The sequence below is a fragment of the Haliotis rufescens genome, unplaced genomic scaffold (genome assembly GCF_023055435.1).
Source record: "Haliotis rufescens isolate VD_foot unplaced genomic scaffold, xgHalRufe1.0.p SCAF_8, whole genome shotgun sequence".
Lineage (NCBI taxonomy): Eukaryota > Metazoa > Mollusca > Gastropoda > Lepetellida > Haliotidae > Haliotis > Haliotis rufescens.
The window spans coordinates 30,821,165-30,837,217 of record NW_025964372.1 but is presented as its reverse complement, the minus strand read 5'-3'; the positions used below and the strand labels follow the sequence as shown (position 1 = coordinate 30,837,217).

Genomic DNA, 16,053 nt, shown 5'->3' with positions numbered 1-16,053 from the left:
CCAGACATGTTCAATGGTGAATGAGTGCTGGCCATGACATGGCTGTTTTTTATGTTGGAGGAATTGGATAACGATCCTGGGACAATGAGCACGTGTATTATCATCTTGAAAGATGAAACGTTGCCCAACACGTTGTGCAAAACGATCATGATGTACGATGTTAACGTCCATAAAACGCTGATTAGGTCGTCTCCAAACTCAATTCCTTCAGGCATGGATGTGGAGAATGAACCTCATTTCGTCACAAAACATGACATTAGCCCTACGTTGATTATCTGAGTGCTGTCGTTCCCTACACCACTGACGCCTCTGATTTAGATGACCTGCAGTCAGTTGTGGGATGACATACATCAGATTCGAACCCACAATCATAGGTTTCTGGTGTGCCCAAGGAACGCAACTCTTCGTCGCCTTAGACGACTGGGCCACCCGTGCCCCCCCCCCCCCCCCCCCCCCCCCTTCTCATTTGTTTGGCATTGTGTCATGGAAAAATTGAAACACACCATTTCCATTTAGAGTTTTCGAACTTTGATTCAATACCAGAATTATTTTTGAAAGCAAAATCTCACGCTATCGCTACTGATTTCGAATATAAAACAAATATATCGAATTTACGCTGGAAACTTCTACATTGAAACCACATTTTAGTTTATCGCTTAATTGGTATTGATATTTTAGGAGAGAAACATTTACAAATAATGCATGATCATTGTACATGTACTTTCTCACGACAGATAAAGAACCTGGAGCATTTCTTATCATGAGTCAGACGCCTTGAATCCCAGTGTGCCGAAAGCTTAGTCATGCCCAGTTTGACCCGTGAAGATCCGGGTTAAAATAGAGGTCTTGCACAATACATAAGCAGAACTCTCAACAAAAGTCAACATGAACTTCGGTGCTGTTTGCATGCATTGCAATGTGACAAATATAGAAGTAGAGTCAGTACAGTGACTGGGAATTACACAGGTGTTCTAAAATATTGAGGTTTTTGTCCCACTAATGTGTTGAGTTGACAACAGCGTTCATTCTAAGCCATTGTGTAGTCTCCTTTTAACTTTTCATTAACACTATTAATGGGCCATAGAGGTGACAATCTGTTTATGCCAATCGTAAAGAAAATAATATTTAACATCAAAGGCGTTTTTGTTTACAATCACACACTAACATGTGTTTATCCTCGGTATACTCCCTAAATGTGGCTTCAAGGCAATCTGCTTCCTAAAATCACTTACACAACTTGACAGGATCAAACATAAATATTTTGGTGGGGTAGGTTTGTAAATTATTCAAAATACTCAATTCTGAATGGTAAAACAGAGGATTCAAATCACAAAGACCACCTTTGCTTGCAACAACTCTTTTGAAGCTGTGCATTTGGTTCCAAAGTTAAGAATGCACCATCACATAACAAGTGAAATAGCTTTTCATTGAAAACACGCATTTATCTCCCAAATAGAATTTTAGAATGCCCACATCATTAGTCAAGCAGATCTTGAGCCAAACTTAGAATGACCGCTGTCATACTTCTTCTTTGTGGAGGTCAACACACAGACACACATGACCTTATCCTTGTGATACATGCATCTGAAGATGATTGTTTCTCTAAAAGATGAAATGCACCGTAAAAATCATCCATCAAACACTGTTTCCTAAAATCACTTACAGAGCATGACATTATCAAACATAAATATTTTACTGGGGTAGATATGTACATTATTCAAAACACTCAATTCTGAATGGTAATTCAGAGGTAAAATGGAAACACACCATTTCAACTTAGAGTTTTCGAACTTTGATTCAATACCAAAATTATTTTTGCAAGCAAAATTTCACGCTATCGCTACTGATTTCGAATATAAAACAAATATATGTAATTTACGCTGGAAACTTCTACATTGAAACCACATTTTAGTTTATCGCTTAATTGGTATTGATACTTTAGGAGAGAAAGGTTTACAAATAATGCATGATCATTGTAACTCGTGTCAGTTTTTCTGAGTTTTGATTTTAATGCTAGAACAGCACATTACTTTCAAGCTTTGGAAGTAAGGACATTCTCGTGGAAACGGGGCGTTATAGTATGTTTAGTAAACGCATCTGAGAGTAGGTAAGTACTGAGGGAGACTGATAAGTAAGAATCTACCTAGATGTCCACATCAATCTCGGATGAAAACTGTGTTTCTGACATAAGGTACTTGCTTTTCTCATGTTGATTTTCTTACGAATTGCTCTCTCAGAATGTCGATGATATCAGAATATTTTTATATGTCTTTAGACTGTAGCAGGGCGTGAAGTCATCCCACAGATGACATCCTTACCTTGTCAGCTTGCTGACGGGGTTAACCTCTTTGGTCATATGGACAAGGCGTCCGACTTCTGATCAGAAGGTCCGTGGTTCGAATGCCATCACGGGCCTCGGACATTATATGGCCGCTACATTGGCGCCCAACGTGGGGCTGAGCACGTTCATATCAAATTTGAGCAAAAAAATGACCAGTACCCTACGATGCGGCCCGAGACGTGCCTTCTGTTGACGGGGAAGTATGTAGCAGGGCGTGCAGTCATCCCACAGATGACATCCTTACCTTGTAAACTTGCTGGCGGGGTTAACCTCTTTGGTCATGTGGACAAGGCGTCCGACCAGTGATCAGAAGGTCCGTGGTTCGAAACCTATCACGGGACTCTAAAATATTATGGCCGCTACAAGACATATTCAACATAATCCACTCCGAGGTCCACAACACTTCTGCCAACTATCCTGGAGTGTCTGGATCCCTCTGGCATTGAAGGCTTCCTCCGATTGGTGTGAAAGGTCATCCACGGCAGACATGACGCCATCATCATTTGCTTAATGCTTGCTATACAGTTCTTTCTTCAAGTTTTGAAAGAGGTTGAAAGATGGCAGTGCCAAAACTGGTGAATGTGGAGGATTCTCCATGAGTTCAATTCCATCCATAGTTATGTATTGCAGCCATGGCGACAACACAAGACTTGTGCACAGATGCATTGTCCTGGTGGAACAACACATTCTTAGTGTGTTTTCCATGACTTTTAGTCTTTATATTTACACGGTTTCCAAAGCTGATTAGCATAATATTGACTATAATTGTCTGATCTTTTGGAAGGTAGTCCACAAGTAGGATTCATTTGAAATCCCTTACGAAGACACTCCCTTGCCAGCTTGTGGAACTGATTTTGCCTTTTTTATCAGAGACATCTTTCCGCTGCTTTGACTATTGTTTTGTCACTGGCCGATGGTCATGAATCTAAGACTTATCCATAGTTCAAAATCGCTCAACAAAATCAGCCGGGTCTGCTTCAAAAATGACATATTCTCACGACAGATAAAGAACCTGGAGCATTTCTTATCATGAGTCAGACGCCTGGAATCCCAGTGGGCTGAAAGCTTAGTCATGCCCAGTTTGACCTGTGAAGATCCGGGTTAAAATAGCTCTTCAGCAACCCGTGCTTGTCGTAAAAGGCGACTATGCTTGTCGTAAGAGGCGACTAATGGGTTGGACAGGTTCGCTGACTTGGTTCATGCATGTCATCGTATCCCAATTACGTGGATCGATGCACATTAATGTCAGTCACTGGATTGTCTGGTCCAAGCTTGATTATTTACAGACCAAAATCATAAACATGTAGCTGGAATATTGCTGAGTGCGGCGTTAAACAAACAAACAATCCAAGCCCAGTTCATTCCTCTCCGTCTTCATTTCCTCCAAAAGATGCCTCCAATATTGGCTATGTGACGTGTGCTGAGACGTCGATCAGCCATGATCATATTATGTATTTCATCAAGTTTCCTTAGTGGTGGCAGTTGAAGGTCTTCCTGATCCTGGATCTTGTTCAAGGCTCCCTCTTCCCCTCTGGAACTCCACTGTTCATCTCTTTAAAGAAGAAGCATTGTCTCCTTGTGTTGACAGCGTATCCGCACGGATGGCTGTTGAAGCTCGCCAATCTAGTCACTTTAAGGCTTGCAGAAATATGCTGTCTGGCTGTGTATTTGGCTCAAATGCAGCCTGTAAACATGGAAAGTAGGGTACTAAATACATGCAACCTTGGTGTACTATGGTGTACTATACATACTTCGTAGTTAAACTCAGAACGTTTCAGGCACCCCTCATATTAGATATTCTACTGACTTCATACTTTTCCCCATGGTTGAATTTACAGCTTTTTTAAAATGAGTGAGTATGGTTTTACGATGCTTTTCGCAATATTCCAGCAATATCACCACAGGTGACACCAGAAAAGGACTTCACACATTGTACCCATGTAGGGAATCAAACCAGGGTTTACGTGACGAGCGAACGCTTAAACCACTAAGCTACCCCACCTCCCCATTTTTTTAAACGAATTTATATGAGGACTTAAACATTTTGTAAAGAAGGAAGCCACTAAAATGTCTGTCAGCTTTCTCATACTAAATTTGACAACTGTGGCTGACGTTTTGAATTTTCAAAATGAAATCTAAACTTTTTTATGATCAGACCTGTACAGAAAATGTTATGCTGATGTGATACGTCCAGTTTCGGGCTTTGAGTGGAAGATCTACAGCTGGTTTTGAAGAAAACCCAAGAAATCAACACAAAGATCTACAGCTTTTCCAATTTTATTTTTTATATTCATGTTTCTGGCACAAAATAAGTATATTTACAATATACAGAGCAGTCTTGCACAATACTTAAGCAGAACTCTCAACAAAAGTCAACATGAACTTCGGTGGTGTTTGCATGCATGACTCGCATGGACATTATTGCAATGTGACAAATATAGAAGAAGAGTCAGTACAGTGACTGGGAATTACACAGGTGTTCTAAAATTGTGAGGTTTTGTCCCACCAATGTGTTGAGGTGACAACAGCGTTCATTCTAAGCCATTGTGTCCCTCTCCTTTGAACTTTTCATTAACACTAGTAATTGACAATAAAAGTGACAATACATTTCTGCCAATTGCAAAAAAAATAAATATTTAACATCAAACAAAACCAAAGGCATTTTTTGTTTACAATCACACACAAACAATGTTTATACTTGGTGAACTCCCTTAATGTGGCTTGAAGGCAATCTGCTTCCTAAAATCACTTACACAACTTGACTGGAGCAAACATAAATATTTTGCTGGGGTAGGTAGAAAACACGCATTTATCTTCCAATTAGAATTTTAGAATGCCCACACCATTACAGTCAAGCAGATCATGAGCCAAAATTAGAATGACCGCTGTCATACTTCTTATTTGTGGAGGTCAACACACAGACACACATGACCTTATCCTTGTGATGCATGCATCTGAAGATGATCAACTCATGGATTAGCACACAATATACAACATACACACATTAGCTATCACATTGCTTTCTTGTCAACAAGTACTGACAGCATAAGAAATTCACTGTGTGTATCCCTTGTTTTCTCTAAAAGATGAAACGCACCGTAAAAATCATCAATCAAACATTTGTGCTTCATGTGAATCACATGCGCAGACAGTCAGTGTACACAGAAGACTTTATTGAAATGCCCCCATTTTTCACATATTTCAAAAACTTGTATGAAAATGTAACAACGAATATATTGCAGCTTATTGTAAACTAATTAAAACATAGAGGAATATGTAGTCTTTGAAATATGTCCACAATTAAAAATATTTAAACATTTAAAATGCTATCGTCATCACTTTACAAAGTTGTATACACTGCATGCCTCAATCACCCATATATACATACATGTAATAGTCATATGTGTCCTTTCAGTTAGGTAATCAAATGAGGCTGTTTATTATTCAAATAAATAATACAAGACTTTTCTATCCATTAACTTTGTGCGAAGCCAACCATTGCCTGACACAGGTGCAAGGCCTTGCGGCATGTTTGACAAGAGTGAGTGAGTGAGTTGGGTTTAACGCCGCTTATAACAGTATTCCAGTTATATCACGGTGTGTCAGCTTAATGTGGGAGGAAAGCCCGAAGTGATGCAGGTCGTAGGCATTTACCACTTTGGTGAAACCCCTTGAGCACGGGTATGGTGCTGACAAACCTAGAAACAACCACAATCCGGCGAATTGTGGCGCCTTAGAAGACTGGGCCATGTATGTTGCACAAGAAATAGTGCCAATGTAACATGAACGCTCACTGGTCTGAGTATTTGATTGTTTCCCTCTTGTTGCAACCAGGGCCCTGTTCCACTAGGCGCTCTTAGCGCTAAGACAACCGTAACTCCCATGCTTTGACATAGACTTACGACAGTCGACAGTCGTAGTGCTACGATCGCTTTGTGGAACGAGGCCCAGGTCGTTTCATTGATCATAAATGGTGACAACACTGCAAACTGGCGGTGTGTATTCAGGAGTGATGGAAGAACACATTGTATAAACACAGGAAGTGCTGACGATGCATGCCAAGGACACAAAGTTATATGTGCATTCAATATACAAGACATGAAGGATGGAACGAAGGCTAGACATTTTCACATCATACACCTGATCCAACAGAAATATCAATGGAAATACTCTGAACCTGAAACTCGCAACTGGAAATCAACATCGTTCTAAAGGGAAACTTTGCAAACATAAAAACTCTGTGAAAGGGTATGTGTTATATTGCATGAATTTTTATAACATATTCAAAAAGTATATATAAAGATCCCCACACAGAGAACAAATATTCATATGCACTATTTTGGTAAACATAAATATTTTTATAACCTTGTATGAACAAAACTATATACAGACATTTTTAAGCAGAATACCCATACATAAATAGATCTCTTGCACAGGACATGCTTTCCTCATGAACAGCAACTCATTAACGCACTGCAGACACCTCCTCCATTGCTGTCTAATATCAAAGTTTAGGCAAATACGTTTGTTTGTGTATTTGCGCTCAGGGTTGCAGAAGATCTTTCTGCAAATAAGCAATATCAGTAATTATGATCATAAAAGTTGCTGTAAAATATCCACAAGAAGTTAAATTATCTTTCTCCATTACAGAAAGAAATGGTATTTTTCTTATCAAACAAATCCTCAAAATATATTGCAATTTTTACCATCTACTCAACAGAGTGCATTAACAATGGGAGTAAGTGAGTTGGGTTTAACACCGCTTTTAACAGTATTCCAGTTATATCACAGTGTGTCAGCTTAATGTGGGTGGAAAGCCCAAAGTGATGCAGGTCTCAGACGTTCACAACTTTGGTGAAATCCACGAAAACGGGTATGGTGCTGACAAACCTAGAAACAAAATCGGGGCGAACCGGGATTCGAACCCACAATCATAGGTTTCTGGGTGCCCATGGGACGCAACCCTGCACAGAGAATCATGGCGCCTTAGAAGACCGGGCCACCTTGTCAGTAGGAAGTACAACTTGCGTGAAATAGTGGGGGTGGGGTGGGGGGTGAGATTGGTCTTAGTACTGTATCATTCTGCTGACTCCTCCCCATTCCATGTAACATTTTTGTTACCACTAAGCAGTATTTCATTGTTCTATGTATATTTAATATTCTATATATATTGTTCTATGTATGTTCTAACAAACTTAGACTTACACTTACAATAATGATATAAAGTCATTGACACAAGATAGTCACACCCATTATGACCCTCATATAAGAGCTGGCCGGCACTGCACATCATCACCAATCACATAATCCTCACAGTGCTGCCTCCAAACATAGTCACAAGAACTTATAGTTAATATCAACCACTTTTTACCCTGTCAGTATCCTTAAGTATTGTTTCACAATTCTATATATTGTTTTACACAGTTCAAATATTCCAGCCATACGATGCTGGGGACACCAACAATGGGCTTTGTTTGATCCATGAAAGGAATCGAACCAGGTCTTGGGCGTGATGAGCCGACGCTTTTACCACTAGGCTACCCCCACTAAAAGGGTCGCGCTCACAGGGTTACTGGTTCCCTTGCTGGCAGATTCCAAGATAGGAATATGTAATGATAGAGAAATAATATGGAATATAGACATTTCTATTGACATTCCAGACCTACATTGAACATAACGGTCACAGATATGGAATATATGCAATAAAGTATCTGTAAACAAAGAGTACATCACTTTGAGAAAACTGAATACTATATTCGCCTTAATAAGTACCCAGCTTCAATAAGCACCCCCGACCTTCTTGATTTAGCTGTACATAATCTTTAGAAGCGCTCCCTACCATGACCAAAAGGTCATGTGACAGACAGTTTTTGTGTAAATAAAATATTCTTTCACTGAGAACAGCAGCATACTAGGGGTAAATAATTGCCTCGTAGCTGTGATAAAAAAATATTTCATCAACGTTTGAACTTAGTTTGATCACTTGATGCATGTCATCGTATCCTAATTGTGTGGATCGATGCTCATGTCAATCACTGGATTGTCTGGTCCAGACTTGATTATTAACAGACCGCCATCATAAAGCTGGAATATTGCTGAGTGCGGCGTTAAACAAAAAACAAACAAACAATACTGCTCAATCTCTAAAAACAAAGATGCTTGTTAAGGCGAATACAGCATAATAATAATAATAATAATAATAATAATCATCTATCGTAGTGGAATGATTGATATGTTATACACAAAACATAAAGTATGTGGGTATGCTTAAAGAAACATGTCTAAACAAAAAGTAAACATATGGAAAACTCAAATAATAATCAAACAATTAATTTCAATTCCATGACAAGGTTTACAGAAGGAAGGCATTGTCTGCATGGTATTGAAAACACTCTTCTTCACACGTAATATCTCCAACAATGTACAACTTCACAAAACTTGTGCCAATTTAAGGACCCGAATTCCACTGTAATATGCCAAATAATCGACATTTTGACTAAGTTGTTCTAAGCATCATCGAATTCAAACTATGTCCAGACACTGATTCAAAGAAAAGATGTGAGTTATTTCCCCTGGTCAGGTACTCAAGTTCATCTTCAAGGACTCAAGCCTTTCAAGTGAGTAGGTCTTAGCACTACTCTAAACAGAGGGTATTCCAGTTATATCACAGCTTAAGCAGAATGGTGGAAGAAAGCCCAAAGTGATGCAGACCTTTACTACTTTGGTGAATCCCACAAGCAAGGGAATGGTGACAATGGACAAAGGACAATAATATAGGAGAATCAGGTGCTGAATAGACAATCAACACATCCTGAGACATCCAAGGGAGACCACTCTAACACAGCATGCATACAAATAGCCCAATAGTGAAATGTTGAAATAATTTGTGGATATTGCACTCATACTGACCTCTGGCACCCAATTCGTTGAATTAAAATCATACAAGGCAACTGATGTTGGCAATCCCTTGAAAACCCAAGATCTATCAGCGTCTACTTTAAACCGTGTATCCGTTTCCACCACAGGGGGCTCGACAAGCACCTGCTATCACACTGTAAACCAATCGGTGTCCATGCACTCTCAACAACTGGGAAGCAGTATAGAAAGACTAGCAATGGTGTAGACAAATGAACTGAACATCCATATTTCAGGATTCTAAAATGTATAACCGTATTGTTCATCCAGCACACATTTGAAGTCAATTGATTTTTTCCTCAAAACTTTCCATACAACTGTAAAATACATGTGACTAAACCTTTTCCATGGTCATAAAACTAAAAGCAGAATCCAATTCACATCACAATATTTCACCTGTGATAAGACTCACTGACTCAACTCAACAGCACCGAATACAGTACTGCAGTGGTGAAAACATACCATGCCCAGCTTACCACACTGCACTAGCAGAAGCCCCACATTCCAACATTAATCTCCAAGAAAATCTAAATAATAATATATCAAATATAATCAAGATTTTCCCCATGTCCCTGGCGTGGTCAGAATGCCCTGAAAGAACTCTGTACACAAGCTGAAATATATTGTGATAAAAGTAATTTGAAGAAGTAGCCTTCATATCGTGACAAGTAGATTTCGACAGTTCACACACAAACTATTTAACTATTCCCCATCAGTCATCATTTATCATTTACACAAATTGCTAATATTAGTTGGGTTTTGCGAGTATCTTTCCAATGTAGAAAACTCAAAATCATTAGTAGAAAAAAACTACTGCTCTTACTTCAAATACAGATCCTGTATAGTTGTTTTTCATTGAAATATACTAAACAAATATTGCACACTTTAATTTCTATTCTTATTTCAACATTCGACAGTTTTCCTTCATTCGTTCATTCGTTTGTTGTTTAAAGCCGAACTCAGCAATATTCCAGCTATATGGCGGTGGTCTGTAAATAATCAAGTCTAGACCAGACAATCCTGTGATTCATGTCATGAGCATCTATCCACGCAATTGGGATCGATGACATGCATTCAACCAAGTCAGCGAGCCTGACCACCTGATCCTGTTTATCACCTCTTATGACACGGAAAGTCGCCTTTTATGGCAATCAACAGTTTTCAAAAAAATTGTCGGTCAACCTAGTGAGCAAGTACGAGGTCCCAAGGTCATGTGGCTATTCTGCAGTACAGGACGACAACTAAGCCAAATACTATTGCACATACATCAAATATCTGCAGGCAGCAACAATGCTTGACCATCCAATTGGACAAAGCTATTCGAAGACTCCAATATGAGTTCATTTTGTGCAATCAAAGCCATCCATCCCCCATAGTACCATAAGCCCGATCCCATGAGTGGCCTCTTACGACAAGCATAGTCACCTCTTACTCATAGCATGGGGTGCTGAAGACCTATTCTACCCCGGATGTTCACGTATCGACTTGAAACTGGAAAATATAAGTCCACACCATACGAAAAACATTTAAAATAATAAAATATCCTGACAGTTGATATTCAATAATTCATGCAAATTGTGCAAATGTTTATGCCCATGATGTGAGGTATGTACGGAGGGTGCAGGAGCGATGTTGTAGGTTAATGTTTACACTCACTGGAGATCTGAACTGTTGTGTATTGGCATCATGTTCAGACAAAACTGGACAACCATCTTCACACATCATATTGTGTTACCACTCCTTAACCTATAGTTTTACACCTCTGTTTAAAACAAGTATTGCCGTCATATCACATTGGGGACAAAAAATGGCTTCAATACTTTATCCACAAAAACACAATTATAACAGTAGTTTTTTGGCCTTCTTTGACAACAGAAATTATAAAAACATTAATCACCGGCAATGATGTTAGTCTACAACTTGAGGGCTAGTCTCTCTGATATAAAATACAGAACAATCTTATCAACTTGAACTACATTATCGTGACATCTCATTTCCGAACAGATGGGTATCTGCACTATAGTGTTATGTCAGCAAACCTGTTAATCTGGATGGTACTGTTCTTAGTGAAGTGGTCCGGATTAATAAACTTCCAGATTAAGGAATCCTGGTTGAGTCATCTTTTGCTGTAAATGTTTGTAGTCATTCCCAAAAGGTGAGGCTTGAGTAGGGCTGGGACGGGTAGCTCGGGTACTCGGGTCGGGTGGGTACTGAGTAGGACCCGGGTACCCACAGGACTACCCAGACCCATGGTAGGTCACATGATCTAAAACTCTGCACGCATTCCTTCTGACTTTATATGTTTTCACAAAGATAAAACTTCAGTCAACTTCAGTGTATGCATGGCCAGCTCATTTTAAACCTGTATCTAAATACATGTTGCCAGGAGTACGGTCACACGTTTCGCAATCAGACATTTTGTACCTATCTCTTGAGACAGCGGGTACCCGGGTAGGGTTGGGAAATAGGGGGTAGGGTACCCGGGTAGTCAATTTGGACTCGTCCCAGCCTTAGGCTTGAGGTCACCTTGGAAACAATACACAGTTCAATCATGAGACATGTAGATAATCTCCATGGCTGCAATTCACTCAACAGTACTAAAACCATACCATCAGTTAATACCATCAAGCTTCATAATATCAGGTTATCAGAATCAACACATATCCCAGAGGCATTCGAAGTGACCAGAAATGAGATGGGCACATGCCCTCTTGTATATATTTATATTAATACTATTATAAATACTGAAAGAACATGGAATGCTTTCATATTACTATAGTTAACCTGTTTTTGAGTAGTACATGTACACAATATTGCAGCCTGTAGACAAATAATGTGACAGACTCATTCTTTTGAAACAAGCTGAACATGGTCTCCATCTTCCTCGTGTGACCCAATATCCAGTGATACATGATCAGCTGGAGAAGTATGCCCTGGTTGTCAGGCTTGAAAGTTTCATCCTTGTACTCAAACTAAATTTGTTGTAATGTCCGATACTCATTGTGCTAAAGGGAAAACAACCACACACCCTAACCTTCTCCCCCAAAACCACAACCCTGAGCCTCAAGGTATCCTCAGGATGCCTCAAGGTATCCTCAGGATGCCTCAAGGTATCCTCAGGTAGACTCAAGGCATCCTCAGCTAGACTCAAGGGATCCTCAGGTAGACTCGAGGTATCCTCAGGTAGACTCAAGGTATCCTCAGGTAGACTCCAGGTATCCTCAGGTAGACTCAAGGTATCCTCAGGTAGACTCAAGGTATCCTCAGGTAGACTCAAGGTAGCCTCAAGGTATCCTCAGGTAGACTCAAGGTATCCTCAGGTAGACTCAAGGTAGCCTCAGGTAGACTCAAGGTATCCTCAGGTAGACTCAAGGTAGCCTCAGGTAGACTCAAGGTATCCACAGGTAGACTCAAGGTATCCTCAGGTAGTCTCAAGGTAGCCTCAGGTAGACAAAAGGTAGCCTCAGGTAGATTCAAGGTATCCTCAGGTAGACTCAAGGTAGCCTCAGGAAGACTCAAGGTAGCCTCAGGTCGACTAATGGAGGTGTGTACATGTGACCCATATTGTAGTGCTGAATCCCACTAGCCAACAGTTGCTTTTGGAAAATGCTATATTTAACATGAAATTATGGGAAGAACACTAGCGTTTACAAAATTTCCTCAGCTGGGGACAGGTAGTGTTTCAACTGCATGATTCATGGGCTGTGCAAATATGTGCAGTGGCGATCTGCTCAATCACTCAAGAAATCTAATAATGTACATGTAGAACTAGTAAGTATTTATCTTGATATTTACCAACATAGCTATTTGATCAAAAGGCTTGTTAATGAAAATAGAAAGATACAAGGTAATTGAAATTGGTTGCAAGGAAAGCATCATTTTCATCTCAATAAGCTCCCCTGTCAAATGTCCACACACAATGTTGCACAGGAAAGACAGATGGTGATACATGGAAACACTGTAGTGTACGCTCACATTTACACAGAGGCTTAATGGTGACTGAAGCACTGGTGTACCAGAGAGAGACTACAGCTGTTAAGGGTGGCTGTACCAGAGAGAGACTCCAGCTGTTGAGGGTGACTGAAGCACTGGTGTACTAGAGACTCCAGCTGTTGAGGGTGGCTGTATCAGGGAGAGACTCCAGCTGTTGAGGGTGACTGTACCAGGGAGAGACTCCAGCTGTTGAGGGTGGCTGTAGCACTGGTGTACTAGAGACTCCAGCTGTTGAGGGTGTATGTATCAGGGAGAGACTCCAGCTGTTGAGGGTGGCTGTATCAGGGAGAGACTCCAGCTGTTGAGGGTGACTGTACCAGGGAGAGACTCCAGCTGTTGAGGGTGACTGTACCAGGGAGAGGCTCCAGCTGTTGCGGGTGGCTGTACCAGGGAGAGACTCCAGCTGTTGCGGGTGACTGTACCAGGGAGAGACTCCAGCTGTTGAGGGTGACTGTATCAGGGAGAGGCTCCAGCTGTTGAGGGTGACTGTACCAGGGAGAGACTCCAGCTGTTGCGGGTGGCTGTACCAGGGAGAGACTCCAGCTGTTGCGGGTGACTGTACCAGGGAGAGACTCCAGCTGTTGAGGGTGACTGTATCAGGGAGAGACTCCAGCTGTTGAGGGTGACTGTACCAGGGAGAGACTCCAGCTGTTGAGGGTGACTGTACCAGGGAGAGGCTCCAGCTGTTGAGGGTGGCTGTACCAGGGAGAGACTCCAGCTGTTGAGGGTGACTGTACCAGGGAGAGACTCCAGCTGTTGAGGGTGTATGTAGCACTGGTGTACCAGGGAGAGACTCCAGCTGTTGAGGGTGACTGTACCAGGGAGAGACTCCAGCTGTTGAGGGTGGCTGTACCAGGGAGAGACTCAAGCTGTTGAGGGTGACTGTACCAGGGAGAGGCTCCAGCTGTTGAGGGTGGCTGTACCAGAGACTCCAGCTGTTGAGGGTATTTTCTGTGGTGTGGCTGGTAAGGTATTAGTCTTGTGGGGACAACGATAGTTGGTTTATTTGTTGACAAGTTGAAGAAAATGCTGAGCTGTGTCAATCATCTGTAAAAGAAAATATAATTGTTATCATCTCTTGAAAATGGTATTGTAATGGGGTGACTATTGGTATACTGATATTACTTTGGGAAACAAAGACAGTTTGCCACTAGTTTCAGCAGATCCTTAAGTCAGTGACTGGACTGGGAGTTTGAGGTACGCATCAGTTTGTAAATGGTAATGGATTTATTCTCCAAGCAGCAATACATCCTATGGTTTTCCACTAGACCACAGAGGCGTTCCCCCCAAAATAAAGACATAAGCCTCAGGCCATCAATTCACAAAGCAGTTGTCAAAATTTAAGTGCTTTGTCCAACAAGTTCTTGATGTGCATGGGTCGTTCCGAATGTCTGACTCTACCTCTGTGAGTGTCACAAGCCCTGGTGTCGATCTTTGACTTCAACGGCCTTCGCTAATACTGTCTGCACATCAATAGAAGGTGGGAAATTCTGAAATACAAAACGTGTGTGCATTCACATAAACAGCTGCAGGGGCACGTTTATATTTCTGACTGCTCAGTTTGTGCCTGTAGATAAATGGAGTGAGTGAGTGAGTGAGTGAGTGAGTGAGTGAGTGAGTGAGTGAGTGAGTGAGTGAGTGAGTGAGTGAGTGAGTGAGTGAGTGAGTGAGTGAGTGAGCTGACTTTGAGCAATATTCCAGCCATATCACAGTCGGGGACACCGATAACATGTGACACACATTGAGCCCATGTGTAGAGTCGACCAAAGCCTTGGACATGAGCTAATACTCAACCACTGGACCTATCCAATGAGAACGCAGGTCAGTGAGGTCAATGATCAAGTCAAGGCCCGGCAAAAACAAGTGACGGAAAGCATGGGGATGATCAACATATATGTCTTCAAAAATGTCAGGGAACAATAATGTCAGTCAGATTTTATGGAAAGCATTGGACAATGGTGATCTCTTGTTCCCAAGAGGTTGGAGATAACATGGGAGAGTTTGTCTCGATGTATGGGAGATAACTCTAGCACACAAGGAGAGACCGTTCAAGGTGTTTCTGTCATTATGTAAGGGGGATAACTCTTGCACACATGGTGAGACAGGTCAAGGTGTTTCTGTCACTATGTATGGGAGATAACTCTAGCGCACAAGATGAGACAGGTAAAGGTGTTTCTGTCACTATGTATGGGAGATAACTCTAGCGCACAAGATGAGACAGATCAAGGTGTTTCTGCCACTATGTAAGGGAGATAACTCCAGCACACGAGGGGAGACATCTAAAGGTGTTTCTGCCACTATATATGGGAGATAACTCTAGCGCACAAGGTGAGAAAGGTCAAGGTGTTTCTGTCACTATGTATGGGAAATAACTCTTCCCAACAATTACAACAAGGGAATCTGTTCCTGTCTGAAAGTTCGGATGTATTTTGTACATTAATACAAGTACTTACCTGAAGTAGTTTCATGTTGTGGGGAAAATCACCCTTTAGTAAATCTTCCCTGAGGAGCCTGAGGAGAAAGGTCAAAGTAACAGCCTTGTTACATTTATTAGATCGGGTATAGAAGGTGGTGAAATTGGGTTTAACATTGTGTTCAAGATTATTGCATTTCTATAGCGACTTGCATGCATGTGTGTGTATGCTAGCCCACTGAGATACCATGCTGCAGATTAACATGAATACCCCACCCAGACACTGGTGACTCCCGAGCCTTCCAACCACCATGCCATAACCAGCTGCATCTAATATACAGTTCACTTACATAAACACTTCTGTTTAGGAAACTGTATATTACCAGCTATT

The 16,053-nt window shown here is 41.1% G+C and overlaps 1 protein-coding gene across 2 annotated transcripts in view; it reads right to left on the bottom strand.

Moving 5' to 3' along the window:
• Window positions 1–7,377: 7,377 nt before the first annotated feature.
• Window positions 7,378–16,053, bottom strand: part of LOC124145532 (TBC1 domain family member 13-like) — a 56,720-nt gene continuing 48,044 nt past the window's right edge. For both annotated transcript variants that reach the window (XM_048389538.1, XM_048389539.1), the window contains exons 13-15: window positions 15,703–15,760; window positions 14,651–14,739; window positions 7,378–14,296 (exon numbers count right to left, since the gene is read on the bottom strand). In XM_048389538.1, the coding sequence (XP_048245495.1) occupies window positions 14,662–14,739; window positions 15,703–15,760 (136 nt within the window). In that variant the 3' untranslated portion in view covers window positions 7,378–14,296; window positions 14,651–14,661. The remainder of the gene's footprint in view (window positions 14,297–14,650; window positions 14,740–15,702; window positions 15,761–16,053) is intronic.